This window comes from Meriones unguiculatus (assembly GCF_030254825.1).
Source record: "Meriones unguiculatus strain TT.TT164.6M chromosome X unlocalized genomic scaffold, Bangor_MerUng_6.1 ChrX_unordered_Scaffold_30, whole genome shotgun sequence".
Taxonomy (NCBI): Eukaryota; Metazoa; Chordata; class Mammalia; order Rodentia; family Muridae; genus Meriones; species Meriones unguiculatus.
This window is the reverse complement of record NW_026843706.1, coordinates 3,153,981-3,179,829: the sequence shown is the minus strand read 5'-3', so window position 1 is coordinate 3,179,829 and position 25,849 is coordinate 3,153,981. Positions and strand designations below refer to the sequence as shown.

Genomic DNA, 25,849 nt, shown 5'->3' with positions numbered 1-25,849 from the left:
TTCTTATACAGCTCAGGTCCAATTGGTATAACCCTTCCCCACCACCACCTCTTGACCCCAGGCTAGGCCCACCCACATAAATCATTGACCAAGAAATGCCCATAGCCTAGAGACTATGTGAGGAAATTTTCTCAACTGAGGTTCCTCTTCCCAGATAACTCTATCTTATGTCAAAGAAAACAAAAACAAACAAACAAACAAAAACTAGCAAGCACATAACCGACCACTTTCTGAATGGATTTAAAGCTTGTTCCATAGACAGAACTCAAGACTGATACTGTCCGCTGACTGGGCTGCTGACAACCCTAGGGAGAATGCGATAGTTTTATATTCGGCTAAATGGAAATAGTAGTAGGCAGGGCCCCCACACAAGTTCTTATCTTAAACCCATAGAGTAGTACAACTCCCATTCCTCATCAGAGAAGCTTCTTTTTACAGTAGATGTCAATTAATACAGAAACCCCAAACTTGTCAAAGCACAGAAAATTAAGAGGCTGTGGAGTGCTCATCTCTATATGGGATAACTACATCATGCCTTTTTCCTCAAGGATCAGGGACCATTGCAGAAAAGGGGTAAGAAAGAGCCTAAGAGCCAGAGATAGTGAACATCAACAGCAAAACATTTGCTGGACATGACAGGTCCACTGCACACATGAACTGACAGTGGTGGCTACACCTGCACTTACAAAATCTGTACAAGATCAAGCCAGTCAAAATTCCCAGCAGTTAGATAGGAGAGTCTTGTGAAGTCCAACCCCTAGCTAAGAAACTATTGACAAGTGATGAATACTAGGGGAGGAAGAGGTTTTCAGGGGTGCAGCAGTCGCTGAAAAGCTAACCATGCCCCAATAGATGGATCTCTACTTGTGCACATACAGGCAGTACTAACTGAACTCAGAAAGAAGGGAAAACATATGCAAGTTTGGGATGGAAGTACTCTTAACCATTGGCCATCTCTCCAGCTGTACTTTACCCCCAGTTTCTATTTCAACAGGGTGATTTACCATCTTCTCTTTTCTCTGTAATGTCTACAAATTCAGTTAGATCAAAAAACTTGATCAAAACCAGGTTCAAATTTTTAGCAAGATTTTAGATGTGCTACTAATTCTTTTTGTTAAAAGGCACCCAAGCAATTATTGCCTGCTCCTCTCTGTTTCAGTGATATTAGTGGCCACTGGTGATTATTACTTAGTTCTCAACCTTTCTAATGTTGTAACCTTTAATTCACTTCCTCATGTTCTGGTGACTCTCCCCCCCAATCATAAAATTATTTTGTTGCTACCTTATAACTACACGTTTGCTACTGTTAGAATCATAATGATATGCAGGATATCCGATATGTGATCCCCACAGGGTGAGAACCACTGACTTAGACCCATTTCACTAAGGACTAAAAACTGGTAATTTCTGTTCATCATGTTCTGAAAACTTCTTAGAAGAACAATTTCACACTTGAATTAGTTGGCTTCCAGAACTACTTAGCCCAGAAACGTTAGAACAAAGAATGACTCATTTGTTTTGATGTTTTCAAATGAGTTCATTCCCCCACTTCCCTCATAAAGTAGTCACTTCATGTTGGTATTATTTGAGAGCACCACTAGGAATTTATGTATCTGATAGTTCTGTCTGTAGCAAGTATTCTTCTGATGTTCATATTCGCCCATATTTGCTAGAGGGAGACTTTTCAGCTTGTTTCCTGAGTCAGACATATCTTCAATAAATTTTAAAATTGCCCTTGCTCTTGGATATAACAAGATGTTCCAGGCTTATCTTACACATTACTTGTTCTGAATCAGCCTTTTCTCCACAAAGCCTTATTTCCTTTGTGAAGAAATGGTATATGGAAACATCACTCTGGGAACAAATATTTCTTTTAATTTTAACCAAGTACTAATTAAACCTCTCCTCAATACTTAATTATTAACTCTGACTATCTACTATGTTAACTGTTATTTGAAAGATCAAGAGCAGAGGATAGAGCTCAGTGGTAAATAAATGTGCAAAGTCATGAGTTAATCCTCAACACTACAATCAATCAGTCAATCACTCAATAAGTGATCACATTATATACTAAAAGAAAACATTGCTAAAATGATACATAAGTATCAAAGACTTAGAAGCAAACATAAAAGAGTTCTGATTAACCAAAGTAAGACAAGTACATCCGTGAAAAGCAACAATCTGGGTGGGGCAGCAGTCATGTAGTTGAAGCCACTTGGGAGGTGGGTGGAAGGAGTTTGTGAGACCAGACATTCAAGACCTAGGTGACATAGTAAAACCTAAATTTGACAATAATAATAATAGTAATAATAATGAATGCCAGAGATTTAAAGCTATCAAATACTCCACAAGTAACAAGACGGAGATGGTTCAGTGGGCAAAGCCTGACAACTAGAGTTGTACTACAACACACACAGAATATGGGACTTCCTCTGAGATCATCAACAGTGGTTGTTCAATTATTCCTTATCGTTGAAAAAACAAAACTTGAGAAAGATAAATGGGAGCTACTGCCATTTAAAAAGAGATTCAAGAGGTACAAAAATTAACCTTCTGGTACACGATATCTTATCACCCTGTGAACCCCGAAATTGTGTTATTTACTGGAAAAACTGTTTTTAGGTGTAGACAAAATTGCAGAAATTGATGCACCTCTCAAAGAAAAATAAAATCAGAACAGTTACAAACACAAAATATCTAGAAATAAAGAACACCATGAAAAGACGAAACCAAACAATAATAGGAATAGAAGAAAAAGAAGATTCCAGGCTCCAAGGTTGAGAAAATATTTTCAAGAAAATTTCCCCAACTTTAAGAAAGACATGCCCTTAAACATACAAGAGGCCTACAGAATATCAAATAAACTAGAAACTCCTATAGTTTCCTATAGAAAAGAAACTCCTCAAATCACATAATAACCAAACTAAATCTACAGAACAAAGAAAAATATTAAAAGCGGCAAGGAAAAAAGTAACATATAAAGGTAGACTTATAAGAATTACACCTGACTTCTCAGCAGAGACTATGAAAGGCAGAAGAGCCTACAGATATCATGCAGACACTACTAGATCACAGATAGAAACCCAGATGGAGAACTTACTTAGAACAGATACCAAATTAGATGGAGAAAATAAAATATTCCATGAAAAAACTAAACTTAAACAATATGTACACAGCAAACCAGGCCTACAGAAGATACTAGAAGGAAAACTCCAATCCAACAAGATTAACTACACCCAAGAAAATACAGGATAAAGGCACCATCACAACAAAAAAGGAAAAGAAAACAAGCACACAAACATACAATCACCACCAACTCCACAATAAAACTAACAGTCATTGGTCACTATTAAAAATTAACATCAGTGGTCTCAACTCTCCAATAAAAAGACACAGACTAACAGAATGGTTGTGGAAAAGGATCCAACATTCTGCTGCATTCAAGAAACACACCTCTGTAACAAAGATAGACACTATCTCAGAGTAAAGGGCTGGAAAAAAGGTTTTCCAAGCAAACTGACACAAGAAGCAAGCTGGAGTAGCCATCCTTATATCTAAAAAAATACACTTTGAGCCAAATTTAATCAAAAGAGATGGTGAGGGATACTTCATTCTCATCAAAGGAAAAATCCAACAGGAGAACATCACAATCATGAAGTTCTAACCAAACACAAAGGCTCCTAGAAATATTATTAAAGCTTGAATCACACATTGATCCCAACACCTTAATACTAAGAGACTTCAACACCCCACTCTCACCAAAGGGCAGATCACTGAAGCAAAAGCTAAACAGAGAAATGACACTTACAGAGATCTTAAATCAAATGGACCTATCAGATGTCTACAGAACTTTTCACCCAAACACAAAATAGTATACCTTCTTGTCAGTACCTCACAGAACCTTCTCCAAACAGATACAAGAAAATTGAAATAATCCTTTGTATCCAACAAACCAACATGGTCAAAAACAATAACAGAAATAGCAAAAAGCCTACACATGCATAGAAACTGAACAACTCTCTACTCAATGATAGCTGGGTCAGGGACGAAATAAGAAATTAGAGACTTCCTAAAATTCAATGAAAATCAAGTCACAACTTACCCAAACGTATGACACCCAATGAAAGAAAGCAGTGCCAAGAGGAAAGTTCATAGCACTAAGCGTCTTCATAAAGAAATTTGAGGCATCTCACACAAGCAACTTAATGGCACAACTGAAAGCACTAGAAAAAACAGAAGCAGTCACACCCAAGAGAAGTAGATGGCTGGAAATAATCAAACACAGGGCTGAAATTAATAAATTAGAAACAAAGAGAATAATTCAAAGAATCAATGAAACAAAGAGCTGGTGCTTTGAAAAAATCAGCAAGACAGACAAACCCTTAGCCAAACTGATTAAAAGGCAGAGGGACACTATCCAAATCAACAAAATCAGAAATGAAAAGGGGAACATAACAATAGACACTGAGGAAATCCAAAGAATCATTAGGACTTACTTCAAATGCCTGTATGCCACAAAATTTGAAAATGTAAATGAAATGGACAATTTTCTTGATAGATTCCATTTACCAAAGCTGAATCAAGATCAGGTTAATAGATTAAATAGTCCTATAATGCCTAAGGAAACAGAAGCTGTAATCAACAGTCAGCTATCCAAAAAAAGCCCAGGGCCAGACAGTCTCAGCACAGACTTCTACCAGTCCTCCAAAGAAGAGCTAAGCCAATTCTCTTCAAACTATTGCACAAAATAGAAACAGAAAGAACATTTTCAAACTCATTCTATGAAGCCACACTCACTTCGATACCTGAACTGCACAAAGACCCAACAAAGAAAGAGAACTTCAGACCAATCTCTCTTAAGAACACTGATGCAAAAATACTCAACAAAATACTTGCAAACCAAATCCAAGAACACATTAAAGATATTATCCACCATGACCAAGTAGGCTTTATCACAGGCATGCAGGGGTGGTTTAATATACAGAAATCCATCAATGTAATCCACCATATAAACAAACTAAAGGAAAAAAAGCACATGATCATCTCTTTAGATGCTGAAAAAGCATTTGACAAAATCCAACACCCATTCATGTTTAAAGTCTTGGAGAGATCAGGGATACAAGGCACAAACCTAAAAATAGTAAAATCAATATACAGCAAATCAATATCAAACAAAATGGAGAGAAATTTAAATCAGTACCACTGAAATCAGGGACAAGGCAAGGGTGCCCACTCTCTCCATATCTCTTCAACATAGTTCTTGAAGTCCTAGCTAGAACAATAAGATAACTAAAGGAAATCAAAGGAATAAAAATCAGAAAGAAAGACGTCAAAGTATCACTATTTGCAAATGATATGATAGTATACATGAGTGACCCCAAAAAATCTACCAGAGAACGCCTTCACCTGATAAACACCTTCAGTAAAAAAAAAGTGGCTGGATACAATATTAACTCAAAAATTCAGTAGCCCACCTTTATACAAAAGACAAATGGGCTGAGAAAGAAATTAGGGAAACAACATGCTTCATAATAGCCACAAATAACTTAAAGTACCTTGGTGTGTAGCTAACCAAGTAAGTGAAAGACCTGCATGAAAAAAAAAAAAAAACAAGTCTCTGAAGAAAGAAATAGAAGAAGATTTCAGAAGATGGAAAGATCTCCAATGTTCAGGGATCAGTAGGATTAACATAGTAAAAATGTCCTTCCTACCAAAAGCAATCTAAAGATTCAAAGCAATTCCCATCAGAATACCAACACAATTTTTTACAGAACTTGGAGAAACAATTCTCAATTTCATATGGAAAAACCAAAAAAAAAAAAAAAAACCACCAGAATAGCTAAAACAATCCTCTACAATAAAAGATATTCTGGAGGTATCTCCATCCCTGATCTCAAGCTGTACTATAGAGCAACAGTAATAAAAAATGGCATGGTACTGGCATAGAAAACAAACTCATGGATCAATGGAATCAAAATGAAGACCCAGAAATAAACCCACACAATTACAGACTTGATTTTTGACAAAGAAGCCAAAACTATACCATGGCAAAAAAGATAGCATCTTGAACAGATAGTGTTGGTCTAACTGGATGTCTACATATTGAAAAATGCAAATAGATCCATATTTATCACCCTGCACAAAACTAAAGTCCAAGTGGATCAAAGACCTCAACATAAAACCAGACACACTAAATCTGCTAGAAGAAAAAGTGGGGAAGAATCTTGAATTCATAGGCACAGGAGACAACTTCCTAAACAGAACACCAACAGCGCAGGCCCTAAGATCAACAATCCATAAGTGAAACCTCATGAAACTGAAAAGCTTCTATAAAGCAAAGGACACTATCATCAGAACAAAACCACAGCCTACAGATTGGGAAAGGATCTTCATCAACCCTTTATCTGACAGATGGCTAATATCCAGAATATATAAAGAACTCAAGAAGTTAAACACCAAAAAAGCAAGTAATCCAATTAAAAAATTGAGTTAAACAAAGAACTCTCAACAGAGGACTATCAAATAACAGAGAAACACTTAAAGAGATATTCAATGCCCTTAGTCATGAGGAAAATGCAAATCAAAACCACCCTAGGATTCCATCACACACCCATCAGAATAGCTAAGATCAAACTCTCAAGTGATGACACATGCTGGAGAGGTTGTGGAGAAAGGGAAACCCTCCTCCATTGTGGTGGAAATATAACCTTATACAACTGCTTTGGAAATCAACGTGGCACTTCCTCAGAAAATTAGGAATAGCGCTACCTCAAGATCCAGCTATACCACTCCTGAGCATAATACCCGAAGAATGCTCAACCATACAACAAGGACATTTGTTCAACTATGTTCATAGCAGGTTTGTACATAATAGCTACAGTCTGGAAACAACCTAGATGTTCCTCAAATAGATACAGAAATTGTTGGACATTTACACAATGGAATACTACTCAGCAATTAAAAACAAGGAAATAATGAATGGATGGAACTAGAAAAAAAAAATCATCCTGAGTTAGGTAACCCAAAAGCAGAAAGACACATATGGTAGATACTCACTTATAAGTGGATACTAGCCATATAATATAGGATAAACATACTAAAATCTATAGTCCTAATGAAGCTAAACAACAAGAAGGACACTAGGGAAAACACTGAAACCTCATTCAGAAGGGCAAACAGGATAGACATCTGAAGCAGGAGACAACGGGGAACAAAACAGAAGCCTTCCACAGGGGTCTTCTGAAAGACTCTACCCATCTGGGTAACGAAGGAGATGCTGAGACTCATAGCCAAACGTTGGGCAGAGTGCTGGGAAGCTTATGGAAGAAGGGGGAGATCAAAAGACCTGCAGGAAGAGGTGGTCCACAAGGAGACCAAAAAAGCCAAAGGACCTGGGCCCAGGAGGTCCTGCAGAGAGCAATACTCCAACCAAGAACCATGCATTGAGAGGGCCTAGAACTCTCTGCTCAGAGGAAGCATATAGAATGGTCAGTTTCCAAGTGGGTTTCCTAGTAAGAGGAGCAGGGGCTGTCTCTGACATGAACTCAGTTACTGGCTCCTTGATCACCTCTCTGGGGAGGCAGGGTACTGCTTTGCCAGGTCACAGAGGAAGATGATGCAGCCAGCCCTGATGAGACCTGATAGGCTAGGGTCAGATAGAAGGGGAGGAGGACCTCTCCTATCAGGGGACTAGGAAAAGGGCATAGGGGGAGAAAAGGGAGGGTTGGTTGGACTGGGAGAAAATGAAGGAAGGGGTTATAGCCGTGATACAAAGTGAATAAACTGTAATAAATAATAATAAATTAATTAATTTTTAAAAAGAAGGAAAAGAGGGATATTAACACGTCACAAAACATTGCTAACTGCTAAACACATGTGACTGGCATAAAGAGCTCATTATATTATTTTCTCTATGTCTACTTAAAAAACAAAAATCAAAATATTTCTGGAAATTTAAATAATTTTTTAAAATGTGTAATACCAGGCAAATTCAATTCATTCTTTAAAACATGGGTTGGTGCCAAGTTGGTATCCTTTCTCCTCCAAAAAGAACAACTTACTTTTGTAGGAAAGCTGTATAGATTCTGGTATCTAAGGCATAAAAAGTACAACATCTGTCATTTTTCTTTACCTCATGTTCATGGTTCTTTACATTTTGCATCGTCTTCATGCTGAAAGACATCACCACAAGTGGAGGAGGACTGACATCTTTAATTACATTCACCAGGTCTGGTTTCAAAGCCACTGCCTCAAATTTACACCAACTGATGGGCTGATTCAAAAGCTCTGAGAAAGAATAGATATACCACATCAATAACTTACTGAAAATGAAAAGGTATTATAATTATGACATTTTTGATTAACAGAGATATTCTTCAAAGCTATCATCTAATAAGAATGGCATATGGTAACATCTAACTAAATATAATCCACATTACTGTGTGCTATGCTAACCTTTGTGTGTGTGAATATACCTATATTCATTTGAGGGGATTAAGTGGGGGGTAAATACCATTTATAAATTTTTTGAAGGATTCAAAATTGACTATAAATAGCAGCTGCCTTAGAGAAATTAAAAACATTTTTTAAGGGGCTGAAGCGATAGCTCAGTGGTTAAGAGCACTGACCACTCTTCCAGATTACCCAGATTCAAGTCCTAGCACCCACATGGCAGCTCACAACTGTTTGTAGCTCCAGTTGCTGCAATCTGGCACCTTCACCGACATACGTGCAGGCAAAACACCAATGCACATAAAATAAAATAAAAAAAATCATAAAAAACATTTTTAAGAGATGTATAAAGACAAAACAGTATATTAGACACAAGCGCTAAAAAGATCAGGTAACAGGTGGAATCCTATCTACATTAGTCTGTGAGTCTCCCACCACCCCAAAGGTCAGCAGTTCAATCTGGAGAATTGTATTGTATCAGCAAGGCTAGAAGAACATGCAAACAACAACTTAATGAGGGGTGCACCCCACACAACTGCCTGCACTAAGGCCTTCCACAGACTAAATTGCCAGGCATTAGAGAGAAAGTGATTCCAAGTGCATTTTCTATAATCAGTCAAGAAAAACCTTCAATAAACACACACACACACACACACACACACACACACGAAGTAGAAACCTAGCTGGGCAGCGATGGCGCACACCTATGATCCCAGCATTCTGGGAGGCAGAGACAGGCAGATCTGTGAGTTCAAGGCTAGCCTGGTCTACAAAGTGAGTTCAGGATAACCAACACTACACAGAGAAACCCTGTCTTGAAAAAAAAATAATAGACAAACCAATTTCTTAACTTCCCTTTAAAAACAATTTAAAGACAGTCCAATGGAAATCCCCAAACAACCCAAGTTGTTGCTAAAACAACGGATTGCTCTCTGCAAACTGACAATTGGGGCCCTATTTCCAAGGACAACACCCACACAACTCAATTGTAGTGTCTTTGGTACAAGAAAGAACTCTGCAGACTACAAAAAAAGATAGAAACCAACCCAACCACAAAACCTTTGACGTACAATCTGCTCTGCCTACAAAATATGTTAGTTCAATGGTGACACAGAACTTTTAGGAATAGCCAATCAATGTCTGACTTGATTTAAGGCCCTCTCTACCCCAACACTGCTTCAGTAACCAAGAACTCGAGGCTAGATAGCCTAGAAACTCTGGCTAACACCAAACACTAGTGATGTTTATTAAAAAAGATATCACTAGCTAGACACAGAGGTGCATACCTGTGATCCCAACATTAAGGGAGGCAGAGGCAGGCAGATCTCTATGAGTCCAGGACAGCTAAGGCTAAACATGGAAACCCTGTCTCAAAAACAAAATGCAAAGGCATCACTAAAATGACTCCGAATGGTATTCTGCTATAATCATAGATCAGTACTTTATCCAGTCATCATCAGAGACAGTCATCATCAGAGAAGTTTCCTCCAGCAGAAGGTGGAAATAGATGCAGAGACCCACAGCCAGACATTATGTGGAGAAAGCCTAAATGGGTGGTCTCCATCAAATCCCTCCTCTCAGACCTCCGGAAATCCCATGGAGATTGTAATAGACAAAGGAGTTGGAGGATACTAGGCAAACAATACCCTCTGAATCAACTAAGCATGGTACATATGGGCTCACAGAGACTAGAGCAGCAGGCACAGGGCCTACATGGGTCTGCACCAAGTCTTCTATGTATTACAGCTTTTATCTTAGTATTTTTATGGGACTCCTGACTGTTGAAATGAACAAGTAAGTCTCTGATTTTTATGCCTGCTCTTGAGACTCTTCTGTTAGGTTGCCATGTCCAACTTCAATATGATAGTTTTCAGCTTCATCTTATTATATTTTATTTTGTTTATTGTTATCTCTTGGAAGCCTATTATTTTCTAATGAGACAGAAAGGGAGTGGATCCAGAGGAAAGGAGAGATGGAGAGAAACTGGGAGGAGTGGAAGGAGGGGAAACTATAATCAGAATACATTACATGACAAAAGTTTCTATTTTCAATAAAAGGGGGAAAGTGAAGAAAAAAATCTGTCAGGAATCTACTTATTATTTTGCCTTACGTGGATTTTTTACTTCAAGCCAACAAGGTCCTTTGATCTTTCTGTTCATCAAGAACAATTCCAAGCTAGACGTGTTGGTTCCAAATACATGAGAAAATGTTTCTCCTTTTAAATTCTGTGGAAGCTGTGGCACTTCTGCCTAAAGAAGAAAACACCTTTATTTAAAACTATTACTTCACATTTTTTCCAGTCTATATTTGAAATAAACAAAGTCTTTATGGAGCAATATAAGAACCCTTTGATATATAAGAAACATAATTTGCTACAAATGAAATATGAAACACTTCACAACGACAAAAACAATTTACAACGACAAAATAATGCATCTTGATGACACCCATTAGAAGAAAAATAGGGCAAGAAGCTCCCCCGAAAGAGAATTTCTGTCCAGAGCTATTCTGCCTCACGGATAAAGAATAGCCAAGCAAGAATCACTCCATTAGAAAAATGAAAGCAATAGAGTGGGACTCACTGAAAATGCTTCCAATATGATTTTTTTATCACCACTGTCAAAAAAAATTTACTAAAAGTTTCCCTTTTCCAACATCAGGCTCAAAACACCAGAACAGAGGTAAACGGGTTAAAACCACAGCAATGACTTTGCCTCTCAGAGGAGCATGAACAGCACTGAAGCAATGTTACTAATACACCTCTCTCACCTTCCCTCTGCTCACAAATCATTTCTGCAGACTAAAGATATCCAACTCCATCATGCAGCATATCCATTCTACTTGACAAGCAGTTGTGCTGTTTAAACTTACTTATTTGAAGATGTATACTTAAATGGCAGTATAACCTATGTTCTATTACTTAATTTTATCCATTTCAATTATTCATGAACTGTGGGTTTCAGGAACCCTGCTATTACTCCTCACTAAAAGTCAGTTTAAGGTTCAAAGACTGAAAAATGTCATTCTAAACCAAACCCCATAGTATTCTATGTTTGACTTACCGAGTATCTAACTTCCAAATACTCAGATTTTTCTGGAACATCAGGTATCTCAAAAGCATAGTTCTTTTCGACCATCTGGGTAAGCAGATATTGAAAAAAATTATAGTGGAAAAAAAAGCTGGCAAAAAGTAGCCAGTATGATATACAAGTAACACATGTTCCCATATTTAATCACCAGGAATCTAGCATCCTAACAGAACAAAGTAAACAAAACAAAGACATTTTTTCTCTTAACTAAAACACCTAGTGACAAAAAAATACTAAATAACATCTCTTGAACAGTAGAGAACTTAAGAAATAGTTGCATACAATGGAAACAATACAAGGTTGATTTTTTTTACAATGTTAACATACTAAGTTATTGCTATTATTTGAAATTAAGCAACTACATCTTGTTGAAAAAAATGAAATTGACTTTATAAATTCAACTCATATGTAGTATCAGCTATGTGTCAAAGACTAATAGAGTATGATTTACCACCTAATGTGAATTAAGTGATTTAACTCTTAGTGCAACTCTTGCAATATGGCCTCTTTCTCAGCACAGAAAAGTAACTCTGCATTTCCTATAATTACACACTAGTACACAACAGGGCAAAGCTTGAAACAACAAGCAATCTAGCCCCAACACCTACATTCTTTACCATCATAATATACTGCTTCTGAATTTTTTTGTTTTGGAGTTATTGTCTGTCTGGTGATCAAACTTGGGGCTTTGTGTATTGTTTCTGGAATTTTAAATTTCAATTTCAAGCTCAAATAAAAGGGTGATAGCCTATCTTTAGAACTCAACCCTCCCTTTGTTACAACTGTTTATAGCAAGTATTTTAAATGGCCTACAGTCCCCACTTTTATAGCGAAAGTTATCAATAGCTTACCAAAATCAAGACAATATACCACACAGGTAACACAAATAGAACATTTTCATTCTATTAGAAACAGTATCATACGAGTTAATTTTTAAACACAAAACATTACTCATCCTCTTAAAAAATGCACTGGCAATAACTAGTATAAATAAATCACAATACTTTCTTGTTCATTTTAGAATAGAAACACATGGAATACTGCGAGCACCGTGGACAACTGACTTGTTACAAATCATCTTTCTAATCAAATTCATGACCATTATTTTGTAAGTGATTTTTTGAAGTTTTTTTTACAAATCTAACTGTTTTTACACTCATACCTATGAAATTTCCATTTAACGAGTTATAACTATGCAGAAGACATTCTGTATGAATGTGCAGAAACTATTTGCCAAATCAGGAAATAACAAGAACCAGAAAAAATACATTATTGAATACAAACCTTGGACTTGAACTTCATTATTTTATATTTTGTTGCAATTTTTGAATCAAATTCTTCGTACACATCCTTCATTGTAACTGGAGTTGCTGTTTCTTTCCCTGTGTTTAGGTCAATTTTCTGTTCTCCCATGGAGAGAAGAATGAAGGGAACAGAATATAAGGTCTTCTCAACCATAAAAAACAGAAGTCTAAATCAACTTTTACCTCCACTCATTTAAACATTGACTGATATGGCACTACAAATGAGTATGAAGACACAGACCTAAGAAGTATACTAAACCCAATGCCAAATCCTCCAGTGTATTATACAAGCCAATGAGAATAAAAATGAGCAATCCTCCAAGATGGGAAAAACAAGTGTTTTAAATTCTGGCCCAGAATTTCCACAATTCAACTGAGAGAGGTAAGGGCCAAGCTTAGAGAGATTAGAGACTAGAGACTTTAAAAGGTCAAAGAGGGGGAGGGAAATGGAAACTACTCTGTTAAATAGCCATGGAGATGATGTTACTGCTGCCTACAGAGCAAAAGCATGAAAACTGAGTCAAATGACCTATCATGTTTCAGACACTTTAATTCAAAAGCCCAATTGTTACGCAAAAGGGAAGAAAAGTCATTACAAATATTTTAACCATTTGTTTTAATTTTTAAAGCTATGTCTATGAAGCCATGTGTAATGGCACATATCTTTAATCCCAGCAACTGGGAGGCAGAGGCAGGCAGATCTCTGTGAGTCTGAGGCCAGCCTGGTCTACAGAGTGAGTTCTAGGCCAGCCAGAGCCACACAGTTGAGACCCTATCTTGAAAACAAATAAACAAAAAAGTGTGTGTGTGTGTGTGTGTGTGTGTGTGTGTGTGTGTGTTTGTGAGGGGGGGTGTCAGTGGAGTCTAGAAAGGGTGCCAGATATCCTGGAGTTGCCAGTGGTTGTAAACTACATGATGTAGGTTCCAGAACTCAACTTGGGTTCTTTGGAAGAAAAGTAACAGCTCTCAACATCTAAGTCATCTTTCCAGCCCCATTATATATACTTTAGAATAAACTTTTATTCTGAAACATTGAAAAGCTCAGTTATACTTCATTTCTATACTATTTCCACCCCTAAAGGACTTGATGATGAGTGAGTGGTCAGTAGGTAGGACTAATTGGGGTTGTAAAGAATTCCTACCCTGCAGAAGCATAGAGTGCCAGAACACAGACTATGTGTCAGAAACAATTACTGAAATTAAAAGGCAATCACTAACGCTTACCATTTCACGGGGAAGGAAGTAGAGTGTTCGCTCAATGTTTTTCACCATAATACAACAGCTCACATGGGTTTTGGCTGATTCAATCCATACTTTGCCAAACAGAAAAACCACACCTGAAAAAAACAGGAAAATAACAGGAAATAAAAGCTTTTAAAATACATCAAATTTAAAAGGGCTATTACAAAGATCTAATGAGTATGTTCACATATTTACACCTCTGTGATAACCAATTGCCATCCAAAGATACAGCTGCTGTCCAGTCTCTAAAACCAGTTCACTGTTCTGTACTTACTGCATACACATCAACATAATGGCACAGTCTGTGACTATAGGAGAAAGGGGCAAAATAATTCTCTAACAAAATAATTCTCTAACGTGGTATGAATACTTTCACTCGAAACAGGATTGCCCAAATTAAGAGAAACAAAGTATTTTCCAATAAATCTACATAAAACCTCTTATGAGAATTTAAACCCTGAAAATAGTTTTCTAACTTGTTTAGCACTTATATTTACTGATGAAAATCTATTATTTGTGCATAAGAACAAGTATAATGTACTAGTATTTTTCTATATGCAAGATGTTATTTGGAAAAAAATAGTTTATATTTTATACCTCTTAACATTAAAGTCTCAATACAATTCCACTGTGATCTATTTTATACTTATCTGCCTCACAAGCTATTAAAACAAACCTAGCTAGTTCAAATCTGTGTTACCTTCTATTCTTCTAAGATCACCAGGTAAATAATACTGAAGCATTAAAACATGTCTTTGCAGGCATCAAGTCACTATTCTTAAAAACTGGGCCTCAAGGAAGAACTCCAAAGACTTGCTAGTCAACTTAAGAGATGGTCAACTTTGCAAAATCCCAGGCTCCATAAATTATGAGTAATCAACACAGCCACTCACACAGCCATTGATCTTAGAGTCTAAGAAAATTCTGCCAAATGCAAAGGCCAATTATCCTACTCCCAAAAGACAGCTCATCAGTGTTTTCTTTTGTCACTCATTCTGACAGAAAGAAATAAGACCGTCTATGGATTTTCATTTCTGCAGATGATTAAAATTCTTACAAGAGTTGTGTGATTTTCAACAAGAAGGTGGGGGGTATAAGTGGGGAATATAAGGAGAAGGAAGGGGGTACTGAGGATGATTTAAAGAAAAAAATTCAGAGTAGCACAGAAAGTTAGAAATCATCCTCACAACAGTTAAAGATGAAAAAAACAAAATTCCATGCAAAGAAAAATAAAGACCCTAATATTGGATTCAAAGATTCAAATAGCTCATTTTACAGTCAAACTAATATCACACTTCATGCAACACATTTGACACTGTTTATGCCTCATTTGCCACAAAAAGATCATGGTAAACAAAGATTACATTCCCCCCAAAGTTACTAGCTACAACCAGGTGCAGTCAGGATTATTCAACCTTGAAAAAGTCATAATGAAGACAGGATATGTTCCGATATGCAAAGAGTAAGATTCTTTTCATAATTATGGTTCATTCAGCAATAACTGACTGACTTAGAATCTGGAAGAAAGTGAGCAACAATAATGGGGTCTTTAGGCATACTCCGTTCTTATTAGCAGCATTGACTTCATGCAAGCTCAGTGATCATTACCAACTATAACTATGAAACTGTTCAACCCCCTAAGTTTAAAGCTTTTAAAAGCTATTTTATTTAACTCATTGGCATCACAAAAAGAAAAAGATGCCACTGCAGAGGACACAGCTTGAGAAGTGTCACATAAGAGGAAAGTGGACTAAGAGAAGCCGAGATTTATGGCAGGATAAGGACTAAGGGTACCTGTCTTTTGGAACCTTTTCTAAGTGAATAGTCCAGATAATTTCTAAGGCCTTCTTCTGAACCATAAATTTCCTTTTAACTTAGCATTTGGATGATGAAGCAGTAACAGTCTTCCCATTGTTTAAAATAATGGTAAATTAAAGTAGGTAAGGTGGCACAGGTCTATAGTTTTAACTGCTTGGGAGGCTGAGATTGAATGTCTCTTGAGCCCCGAAGTTTGAGGTCAGCCTGAGCAACACTGACCTAAAAAAATAACTGCATAATATTTCCCATGCAATATAGCTCAGTGGCAGAACATGAGCCTGAGTTCAATCTCCAGCATGACCAAAAATTAGTCTCTAGTATCGGCCAAAAAAAGTCTGTGGATAACAAATCATCCTGCCCTAGCTAAAGTGGGTTAAGATACCATTTCTGAGCTTGACTGTAACTGCTTAAAAAAATTAAGATAAGGCCCCAAGCTACCTAAGTGATTCTGCAAGAGCATATAAATATTTGCTAAGAGAAAGTATATTAATGGTCTGACAATATCCCCAGTAACTATTGACATTTTTCTAGGTAATATCAAGTTATCTTTATTTAAATCATGTCTCCAAGTCATCCTTCTTACACACTTGCTTTAGTAATATGCAGTTATTCCCTCTAGTTTTATTGGGTGCAGTCTCTAGGAAACCACTAATACCACTTGTATCCATCACAGATCTCAAGAGATCTAAATGCAGACAATTCTATTTTAGATGTATATTGTATTTTATACTATTTATACTAATCAGATCGGCCATGTTGACTCTGACCATACTGACTCCTTTAACAAAGATTCCTGAATAATACTGGGCCCATAGAACATTCTCATCTCTTAATTGAATCAAATCCATAAAGTCTGTTTTACCAATTTCCCAGGTTGCAATTATCAGAGTTTTTCAATATTTATATTCTGGAAGCGGAGAGTATAGAGCCAAAAGACAACTTGCAGGAGTCAATTCTCTCCTTTCACCATGTAGGTTGTATCAGGTCACTAGAGTTTCCCTGCTAAGCCACTTCACCAGCCCCTGTACACAGACAACTTTGAGGACAGGGTCCTTATGCTACCTATAACACCTCAGTTATACAAAGCTAAATTTCCCCACAGGTCTTAAAAGGAAATACAGAGGGCATGAACCCCACGGCTAAAAAAAAGCAGCTAGCTACCCAAATGTAGTTCTTATATTCATAGCTAAGTCATTCTGGGCCAAATGCCAGGATTCATTTAATGAATCCTAGCAGGTAAAAAGTTATTTCTCTCCTATTTATAAGCAGAGGAACTAAAGATGAAAAACACATTTCCACTAATTTATTTGGAGGTACTTTTGAAATTCTTAGAAAGTTAACCTGAAGAACTAAAAAAAAAGACAGGTTCAACCTGGTAGTTGAGACATAGTTCCAGGAACAGCCACAGGAAATATATCTGTTCAGTTCAAGGAGGGCCTTCTCAGTTATGTGTGTTCAAAGAGAACACATCTCTAATATCACAATGGTGTTCTGAGCTACTCTTACATGGTTTTCACCTACAGAGGAAATAGCAACATCCCTCACTGGAAGTTCAGCACTGCAAATTCTTAAAGAATGTTCTTTTTGTTCTGTTACTGGGCAGCCATTTTAACCAATCCATCATAGAATTAGCTCATTAGAATAACCAGGGAAAAGCCTGGCAGTGGTGGTGCACACCTTTAATCCCAGTACTTGGGAGGCCAGCCCAGTCCAGGGGCCAGGGCTACACAAAGAAACACTGTCTTGAAAAAACAAAACAAACAAACAACAAAAAAAAAAAAAAAAACAGAAAAGAATGACCAGAAAGTCACTTGCCCTATACAATCTACAATAGGTTTATGTCAAAATATAGTTTAAAAACATTTACTTTTTTAAATTTCTACCCAGTAACCAGGGTCCAATTACTCAGCACCTCTACTGTGACTGATCTTCAGGGCTTCCACATTTTCCTGCTACCCACTCCAGCCTCCATAACTGTATAAACACAGAAACACAGACAAAGACACACACACACACACACACACACACACACACACACAATCTCTCCTCCACAAATGCCAGATTCCTGTTAAAATGTAAAGTCAACTGTAAGACCATACCACAATGCAATTAAACCTTCTAACATTTCTCCAGTATTCTTTGAAGGGGACTGAAACTCTTTGAGAAGGCTTAAAAAAAAAAGACAGGTTAGTTTTATGTCAACTTGACCCAAGTATTAGAAAGCGGGAAACTAAACTAGAAAACGCCCCCATCAGATTGGCCTGTGGGAAAGCCTGTGGTTAATAATTGATGTATAGGGGCTTAGCTTACTGGGGATGGTCGCAACCCTGACCTGGTGGTCCTAGATGCTATAAAGAAAGCAGTCTGAGCAAGCCACAAAGAGCAAAAAGCCAGTAAGAATTACCCTTTCATGGCCTCTGTATCAGTTCCTGTCTTCAGGTCCTTCTTTAAGGAAATAAACCCTTTCCTCTCCAATCTGCTTTCGGTCATGGTGCTTTATCACAGCAATAGAAACTGTAAGATACTAGCCTTTGCCTTTTATCATCATTTTCATTATTCATTATGAATCAATTTTGTCATTTCCAATGGTCTTACAATCACACAGGCCTCCTTATCCTCCTCCCACTTTTAGGTCTTTGCAGTTACTAGTTCCATAAGCTAAAGTGCCTTTAGCTTTGTATGTGCCTCATCTCTCAGTTCGGGTTCAATTCTTTTCTTTAATTTTTATTTATTCTTCTTTTATACAATACATCCCAACTGGAGCTCCCCTCCCTCTATTCCTCCTAGTTCCCCCTTATTCCCCTCCCCCCCCAGATCCACTCCTCCTTTGTTTCCCTTCAGAAATGAGCAGGCCTGCCAGACACCAACCAAACATAACAAGGTACATGACATAACAAGGTACAGTAAGACAACACACAAACCTTTACATCAAGGCTGTACAAGGCAACCAATCCAGTAGGAGGAAAAAGGTTCAAAGAGCAGACAAAAAAGTCAGATAGCCCTACTCCCACTGTCAGGAGTCCCCCCAAAATACCAAACAACTATAACATATATGCATATGACTTAGTACAGGCCCATGCAGGCTCCATGATTGCTGCTTCAGTCTCTGTGAGGACTCATGAGCCCTGTGTAGTTGATTCTGTGGGCTGTGCTCTCCCAGAGTATTTAATTCTTAAGACAAGAGTCAGTTGGTCACCCTCCAATTACCACCAACTCTAACCCCAATTGGAATATTAAACTTCCATATACAAAATTTGTCCAGCTTGTTCACCCCACCTCAGCCTCTGTCTAGAGCACAATAAATAGTCTCTGTTGAATAAAAAAAAATTAATCCAGGCATGATGGCAAATGCTTTAATCACAGCATTGGGAGACAGAGGCAGGTAGATCTTGTGAGTTCAAGAAACTTGGTCTACATTATCAAGTTCCAGGACAGCCAAAGCAACATAATAAAGAAAACTTATCTCAAAAAACAAACTAATTAATTTTAAAAGAAATAAATCATTTAATGTTTCATTCTTTAACAAAAACAAAACCAATCATTATCACTAAATTACTTAAGGGAAAAGGCACCACACTGTAATAAAAGTATAAGATTAAATTAGGTGTTATTACCTGCTTGGTTGTATGGATCTTCATAAGCATCCAGCCAGTAAAACTGAAACACTTGTTCATCATCTGCCCCTTTTACCAATGGGAGGTGATTAGAATCCACTTGAACTTCCTGAGCTAAGAAACTGCTTTCATCCTCCTGATCAATGTCCCAACAAGAGACATCTGGGAGAAAATTGTCTCTGTAGAAATCACATTTTCAAAAATTTTATAAAATCCAACAGAATAATTAGAGTACTATTTGTCAAAAAAAATCATAAAATGCACTTACAAACAAGATGTGGTCCCTTTCTTAGGCTCTGCCTCATGTTCCACCCTCTCTACCGGCTCACTCTCTTGGTCCCAAGTCTTGGCAGTCACAGGCTCCCCGTCTACCTCCTCAGCTTCCATGGGCTCATCAAAGTCACCATCTTCAAACTGCATTAACCCTGACTCCTGTTCATCTTCTGGACACTCTGACTGGGCCAGCTCTCCTGTAGACATCACCACATATTCCCATCACATGCTCGTGCCATGGGGTACAAGCCTTACCCAACAATGAAATAACAGCCTTTTCCTATATTATATTTGTATTTCTCTTTAATCTTCAGGTTGGGTGCTTTTAACTATAAATTCAACCTTTTATGCTCAGATGTGCCACCTCTGACATCACCTTCACCCCTTTATCACCAAGCTTCCATGTGTGGCAGTTATTGCTTAACGACTTGCACTTTTGCCTAACATGAGACTTACCAGCAAATTCAGCATATTTAAGAGGAACGGGAGTCAACAGAGGCTCATTCCTGAGGACAGAGGAAGCAGGTTTTCCTGAAGAAATTGCCTGTAAATGTTTTTAAGTGTTTAGTCAGTTAGAAATGCACACTAAAAATATGCAACTGTCCTACCCTGACCAAAGATAATGACAGTTCCCACTTATAAAAAGATTTTATGTATTATTAATGTAATGGCTTCAATTATTTTACTGTTACCTGGATTTACACAAAAAATACTTGTTTCCACGAAGAAAATTATTGCATTTAACACAGTTGTAATACCTATAATAAACATGTACTAGTTACTACAAATTTACTAGGAAAAAAAAAGCAGGCACATGCTATTTTTGAAATACATGAAACTACATATTGAACGGCAGTTCTAATTTAAAAGAAACAAAACAAATTCAAAAGCATCTCCTTCATACAGGCAAAGAAAACAAGTTTAAAACAGAACAATAAATCAAAAAGAAGGTTGTTTCTACTAACTTTACCTTAGGGCTGCGCACCGAGAAAAAATCGAGCAAAGCTCCCGTAGATCTTTTTTTCCTTGGTATCAATATAGGTGGTGGAGCTATCTGAGATGTCTAAAAGGAAGGGGAAGACATACATTCATTATTGTGACTGGTTTACCACATAATAGAAAAAGTGCATTTTTTTCTCTCTCATGCCCAATAAGTAAAACATTTTTCCTTCCCTGTTCCCCTCAACAGGATCCATGCTCGTACACTGCAGTTACTATAGCAACAATACTACAGAAATCACTTAAAAAAAAGAATAGACATTTAATCCATCCCTAATATTTTTCCTTTCAAGATTTTAACATACTCTCTTCACTTACCCTTTCTAGTATTACATTTAATACCTAACAAAATAGAACCAACATGGTGTTGGTATTAGTCAATTAATCAGCACTCACTTAGAAAAAAAATTATACCTCTAAAGAAAAGCTCACTGATTGTGAGATATGTCCAAATTTCAAATTCACAGTATAACAGGGCCTGTTTGAGTTCTATCAAAGGCAGCTAACGTACTTTTCCTTCACTCCCACTCAGAATTCAGAACAGGGCTCTCATGCCCAAGTGTGCAGATTGACAGGCTTCAATCCATTTACAGAACATGCACTACAGCAACTGAATACAAGCAATGAACGTTCACAGAACTGACTCTTGGCTATATTCTTACTATACCTAACACACACCCACACAGCCCATCTATATAATCTTAAGAGCAGTAACAGCTGGAAACTCCTCACCTAAAATGGTGAGAAGAATCCTAAAACGGTAAAAAGAAACTAACTTGAAGACTTTTGCTTTCTTTTTTTTTTGGGGGGGGGGGATTTTATGTGTGCATGCATGATGGCATCCCAGAACTTTTCTTTCTAATGACAGTCTGCTTTATATAATTATTGAACTGTTTCTGTAGCCTATGCCCCCTGCATATTTTACAACTCCAAGAATTTCACTTACCTTGGTGTTCAGATCCTGTAGAATGTCACCTAGCAGATCATCCTTGGATAAGTCTACTGCTTTCTGTATATTATTTAAAATAAAATTTAAAAAAAAAAAAACAGTTTAAATTAGAGTGTTCTGGAATGAACTTTTTCACAGACATATCTCTGAAAGACCCTAACCCCATCAATCCTTCACTGATCACTCTCATCTACTATTCAGACTTTAACAATCAGCTGTGCATATTCAATTTTTAAATTTATACTCTCAGCCTCTACTTTCATCTTTGTGATTTTCTTGCTTGTCACTAAAATTAAACATACTGTCATTTTTGGCTTTTCTGTTCAATATTCTTTTGTCTCCTAAGTTCAAACCACTGAGATGCTTATATTCACATAAAACCTAAATTCATCTTACTAAGTAAAATTCATGGAAAGTTACTCAAACATGTACTGAACACATACCATTTCTGCTATGAAAGATTAAGTTCATTTCATAGAGGGAAAAGACACTATATAAGGAAACATGAAACTCACATCTGTAGTTTTCTTTCCAGCACTAGCAATGAACATTGCCTTGATATTGTTTGGTTTTGTCACTGAAGGTTTCTTTACATCCTTCCTGTCTTTTCTGTGTGCTTTGCCATCACTTCCTATTGAAAAAGAAAGTATTCAGAAACATGCACTGGATGGAAAACTAAAGCCTACTTATCACTCAACTATATGAGATGTTAAGAAGAAAATAAATTAAGAATTCAAAATACGAAATTGGGAAATTCAGCACAAGGTACACAGGAAAGAATCTTTTAAATGAGAAAAATTGAAAAAAAAACCCTCAGGGCTAAGTTATAAAAAGCAATGAAATATAATAAGTTAAGTATCAGGGAGAATTAGGTCTGACTAGTTGTTAATGTGAATGCAAAACTTTTGAAAAGCAAGGGGATAGCTTGTTTGCTTGCTTCCCATAAAAATAAAAAGATAAAACTAATCTGGAACCAAAAACAACTGGACACATGCCCTATGCTATGTCAAAACTGAATGGGACAAGCACATTGCTCATTCTGAGAAAACTTGTCTTCTGTCTTCCCTTGCGCATATGACCTATGAACTTTTTCCTTTTTAGGTTTTTCAAGACAGGGTTTCTCTGTGTAGCCTTGACAGTCCTCAACTAGCTTTGTAGGCCAGTCTGGCCTTGAATTCACAGAGATTTGCCTGCCTCTGCCTTCCTTGAGTGCTGGGACCACAGGTGTGTGCCACAACACCTGGCTTTAGAAACTTTTCTAATACTGTCCATTTTAATATCACTTCTGATTCATTCCAAAATAATGTGAATCTAAAAAGAAAATAGAATGGATAATTAAAACAGTACAATAGTAGTATACAGACTAGATGACATAGAAAAATCTAAAGAAAAGTATAATTCTCCTATATGAAGCCAATATAGACACCTGAGTATATCTCACTCTTTCTCAGTACCTTGCTTCCCAAATCTGCTTCATAAAAAGTCTAGAACAATTACTGTTTAATACAATTACTGTGTAATACAATTACTGTTAAATAAATGTAGCAACTCACATTACTTGTGTTTTCAATAAGCTGTGTCAACTAACATTTGTAGAGCAGTAATCAGTATTACCAACAAAATGACAAATTTAAAAATAAAACTACATAAGTATTTTAGGAGGTGCTCAAAATTTTTATTAATCTTGTATTTTATTATTTTTGAAACTTTGCTGTTTTTTTGTTGGTTTTTTTTTTTTTTTTTAGTTTTTCAAGATAGGGTTTCTCTGTGTAGCCCTGGCTGTCCTAGAATTCACTCTGTAGACCAGGCTGGCCTGGAACACAGAGAGATCCAGCTGCCTCTACCTCCTCAGTGCTGGGATTAAAGGCATGCGCCACGACTCCCAGGTGAAATTTTGATATGTATACAATACAACTTGATGGTATCTATCCCCTAACTCCCTTGCTCCAAATTCCCCCAAGACCCTTCAACACATTTCTCTCAATGTCCTGTCCTTTTCTACTATAATCCATGGAGTCCAATTAGTGATGCTCATATGTACATCAGGATAAGATCATCCACCAGAGCACAGGTAACCTACTAGTAGCCATTCTCCCAAGTGAGTCTCCTTCCTTCAGCAGCCATCAACTGCCAATAGCTCCTCTGTTGGGAGCAGAGAGGTTTTGGGAGGCTTTGCTGTTAAACAAAGGTTTGGTTTTTTGGTTTGGGGTTATTTTTATTGAAAATAAAATGGGTGCACACCTCTAATCCCAGCATTCAGGAAGGCAGAGGTGGGCAGATCGCTGTGAGTTCAAAGCCAGCCTGGTCTACAAAGCAAAGTCCAGGACAACCAAGGCTACACAGAGAAACCTGTCTCAAAAAAAAATCTCTCATATAATAAACCCCAACCATAGTGTCTCCTCCCACTACTCCACCCAGCTCGTCCTTACCTCCACTTTCTCATTTGAAAAGAAAATGTAACCAAGCCACTAAAAGTCTCAGAGTTCAAAATGGCAGGTGCATTCACTCTGAGAAACATGGTACTTTTCACCAGAGAAGTAACCAAGGAAGCCCTTTCTGGCAACACTGGGTTCTTGGTAAGTAAGCCTAAACGTCCCAGGGTTTGTAGACACTGTGGTTAAAGGTGTCATTGGAGTAGTGAATGCAGGTCCAAGAGGAACATACGAGGTAACCTCTTGCCATTAGAAAGCAGCTTTGGAGCCCTAGCTCGGGGTTCAGCAGCAAAAAGTACAAGCCGTTCCAGATAAAAGCAGCTGAGAGTTACCAGGTTATAAAAGAAACTACTAATACAAAATGTATTTGGCTTATTGATAATATCCTTTTAAGAAAGCAACAAGTCGTTTCCGGCCCGGCTCTCCTGGAGGAAGAAGCGAGCGGAATTCGGTGGCTCTTGCGAGCATTTTCTCAACTTCTACAGGCTGGAATGGAGGGGGGGCTCTTAAAGGGCTAGAGAGAGAGAGAGAGAGAGAGAGAGAGAGAGAGAGAGAGAGAGGAGAGAGAGGGGAGCGAGAGGAGAGAGAGAGAGAGAGAGAGAGAGAGAGGAGAGTGGTCGTTGTCTTTCGTTCTTCCCCCTTGATCTGAGGCTCTGTGACGCAGTCTAGCTTCTTGGACATGTATGTATGCACGTGCGTGCGGTCAGTAGTGTTTGAGAAGCTTGGAGGAAACGTCTCAACACGGTTCTACGTTATCTCTGACCGAGCGCTGTTTCCCGTGTGCATCATGGCTTCGCGAATAAATCCTGGCTGCTAGGTTGAGATCAGGAACTTCGCCGAGGCTGGAGCCGATCGGCTGTGTGGGGGGTAAAGGAGGGTTTCAGTGCTAGCTAGTATAGCTTCACTTTGGGCTTGGACTTTTGGAGATTGAAGGATGCTGGGGTTGCCTGAGATCGGAGACCCAAGGTATCTGTGAGCATACGTGTTTTGTTCTTAACTGTCGAGGGTGGAGGCGGGGAGAATGTTGAAAGCATTAAAACTTTTACTTCATAATTTAAAAAAAAGAAAGCAACAAGTCTCATTCATATTAGAGAAAAGCCCATTTCTTTGGACACAAATGGGGAAATATAACAGAAGTTTTGGTGTCTTTAAAAAGTTATGTTATGTAAACATTTTTTTTTAAATCCCAGGTGTGGGATAATGGGACTGGTCCAGATTGTCCACTGCAGCAGACTTGCCTTGTGTAGGCTCTGAGATAGTCATGATCGTTGCCAGCTGGGGATAGTTTAATTCTGAGAACTCTGGAGAGGGAAGGCCAGAGCCAGCAGAAAGAGGAGCGCTCAAAGAAAGAAGGCAGCCCTTGATACCCGCCTCCACCCCTGCTCCTGGTTGCTGTTGATGCAGTTTGATGAGAAGTTGGAGATACCCTGAAATGAAGATTGAACTTGCCCAAAGGAACCCAACAACTCTAACCAGCAGGATGTAGCTAAGAGACCTACAGCCCTTCTCCCCACTATCCTTTTCCCTCCTACCTGGTGTTGGAAAAGATAGGGATGAAGAAGGAAGAAAGATGTAAGTAACAACAATAAAAGAGATTTTTAAAAAGCGCTAACACTTAAGACTAAAACTAAAGAGAAAAGTGATCAAATAAACACAAGAAGTTACGTTTTACTTAAAA

The 25,849-nt window shown here is 37.7% G+C and overlaps 1 protein-coding gene across 1 annotated transcript in view; it reads right to left on the bottom strand.

The window, feature by feature from the left end:
- The window catches only part of Pola1 (DNA polymerase alpha 1, catalytic subunit), a 299,642-nt gene that overhangs the window by 258,488 nt on the left and 15,305 nt on the right, over positions 1-25,849 (bottom strand). Inside the window, exons 5-15 of the mRNA XM_060376744.1 lie at positions 22,255-22,370; positions 21,737-21,799; positions 20,762-20,854; positions 20,248-20,335; positions 19,787-19,988; positions 19,519-19,697; positions 14,069-14,181; positions 12,825-12,941; positions 11,514-11,588; positions 10,562-10,700; positions 8,132-8,286 (exon numbers count right to left, since the gene is read on the bottom strand). Coding sequence (XP_060232727.1) covers positions 8,132-8,286; positions 10,562-10,700; positions 11,514-11,588; positions 12,825-12,941; positions 14,069-14,181; positions 19,519-19,697; positions 19,787-19,988; positions 20,248-20,335; positions 20,762-20,854; positions 21,737-21,799; positions 22,255-22,370 — 1,340 coding nt within the window. The remainder of the gene's footprint in view (positions 1-8,131; positions 8,287-10,561; positions 10,701-11,513; positions 11,589-12,824; positions 12,942-14,068; positions 14,182-19,518; positions 19,698-19,786; positions 19,989-20,247; positions 20,336-20,761; positions 20,855-21,736; positions 21,800-22,254; positions 22,371-25,849) is intronic.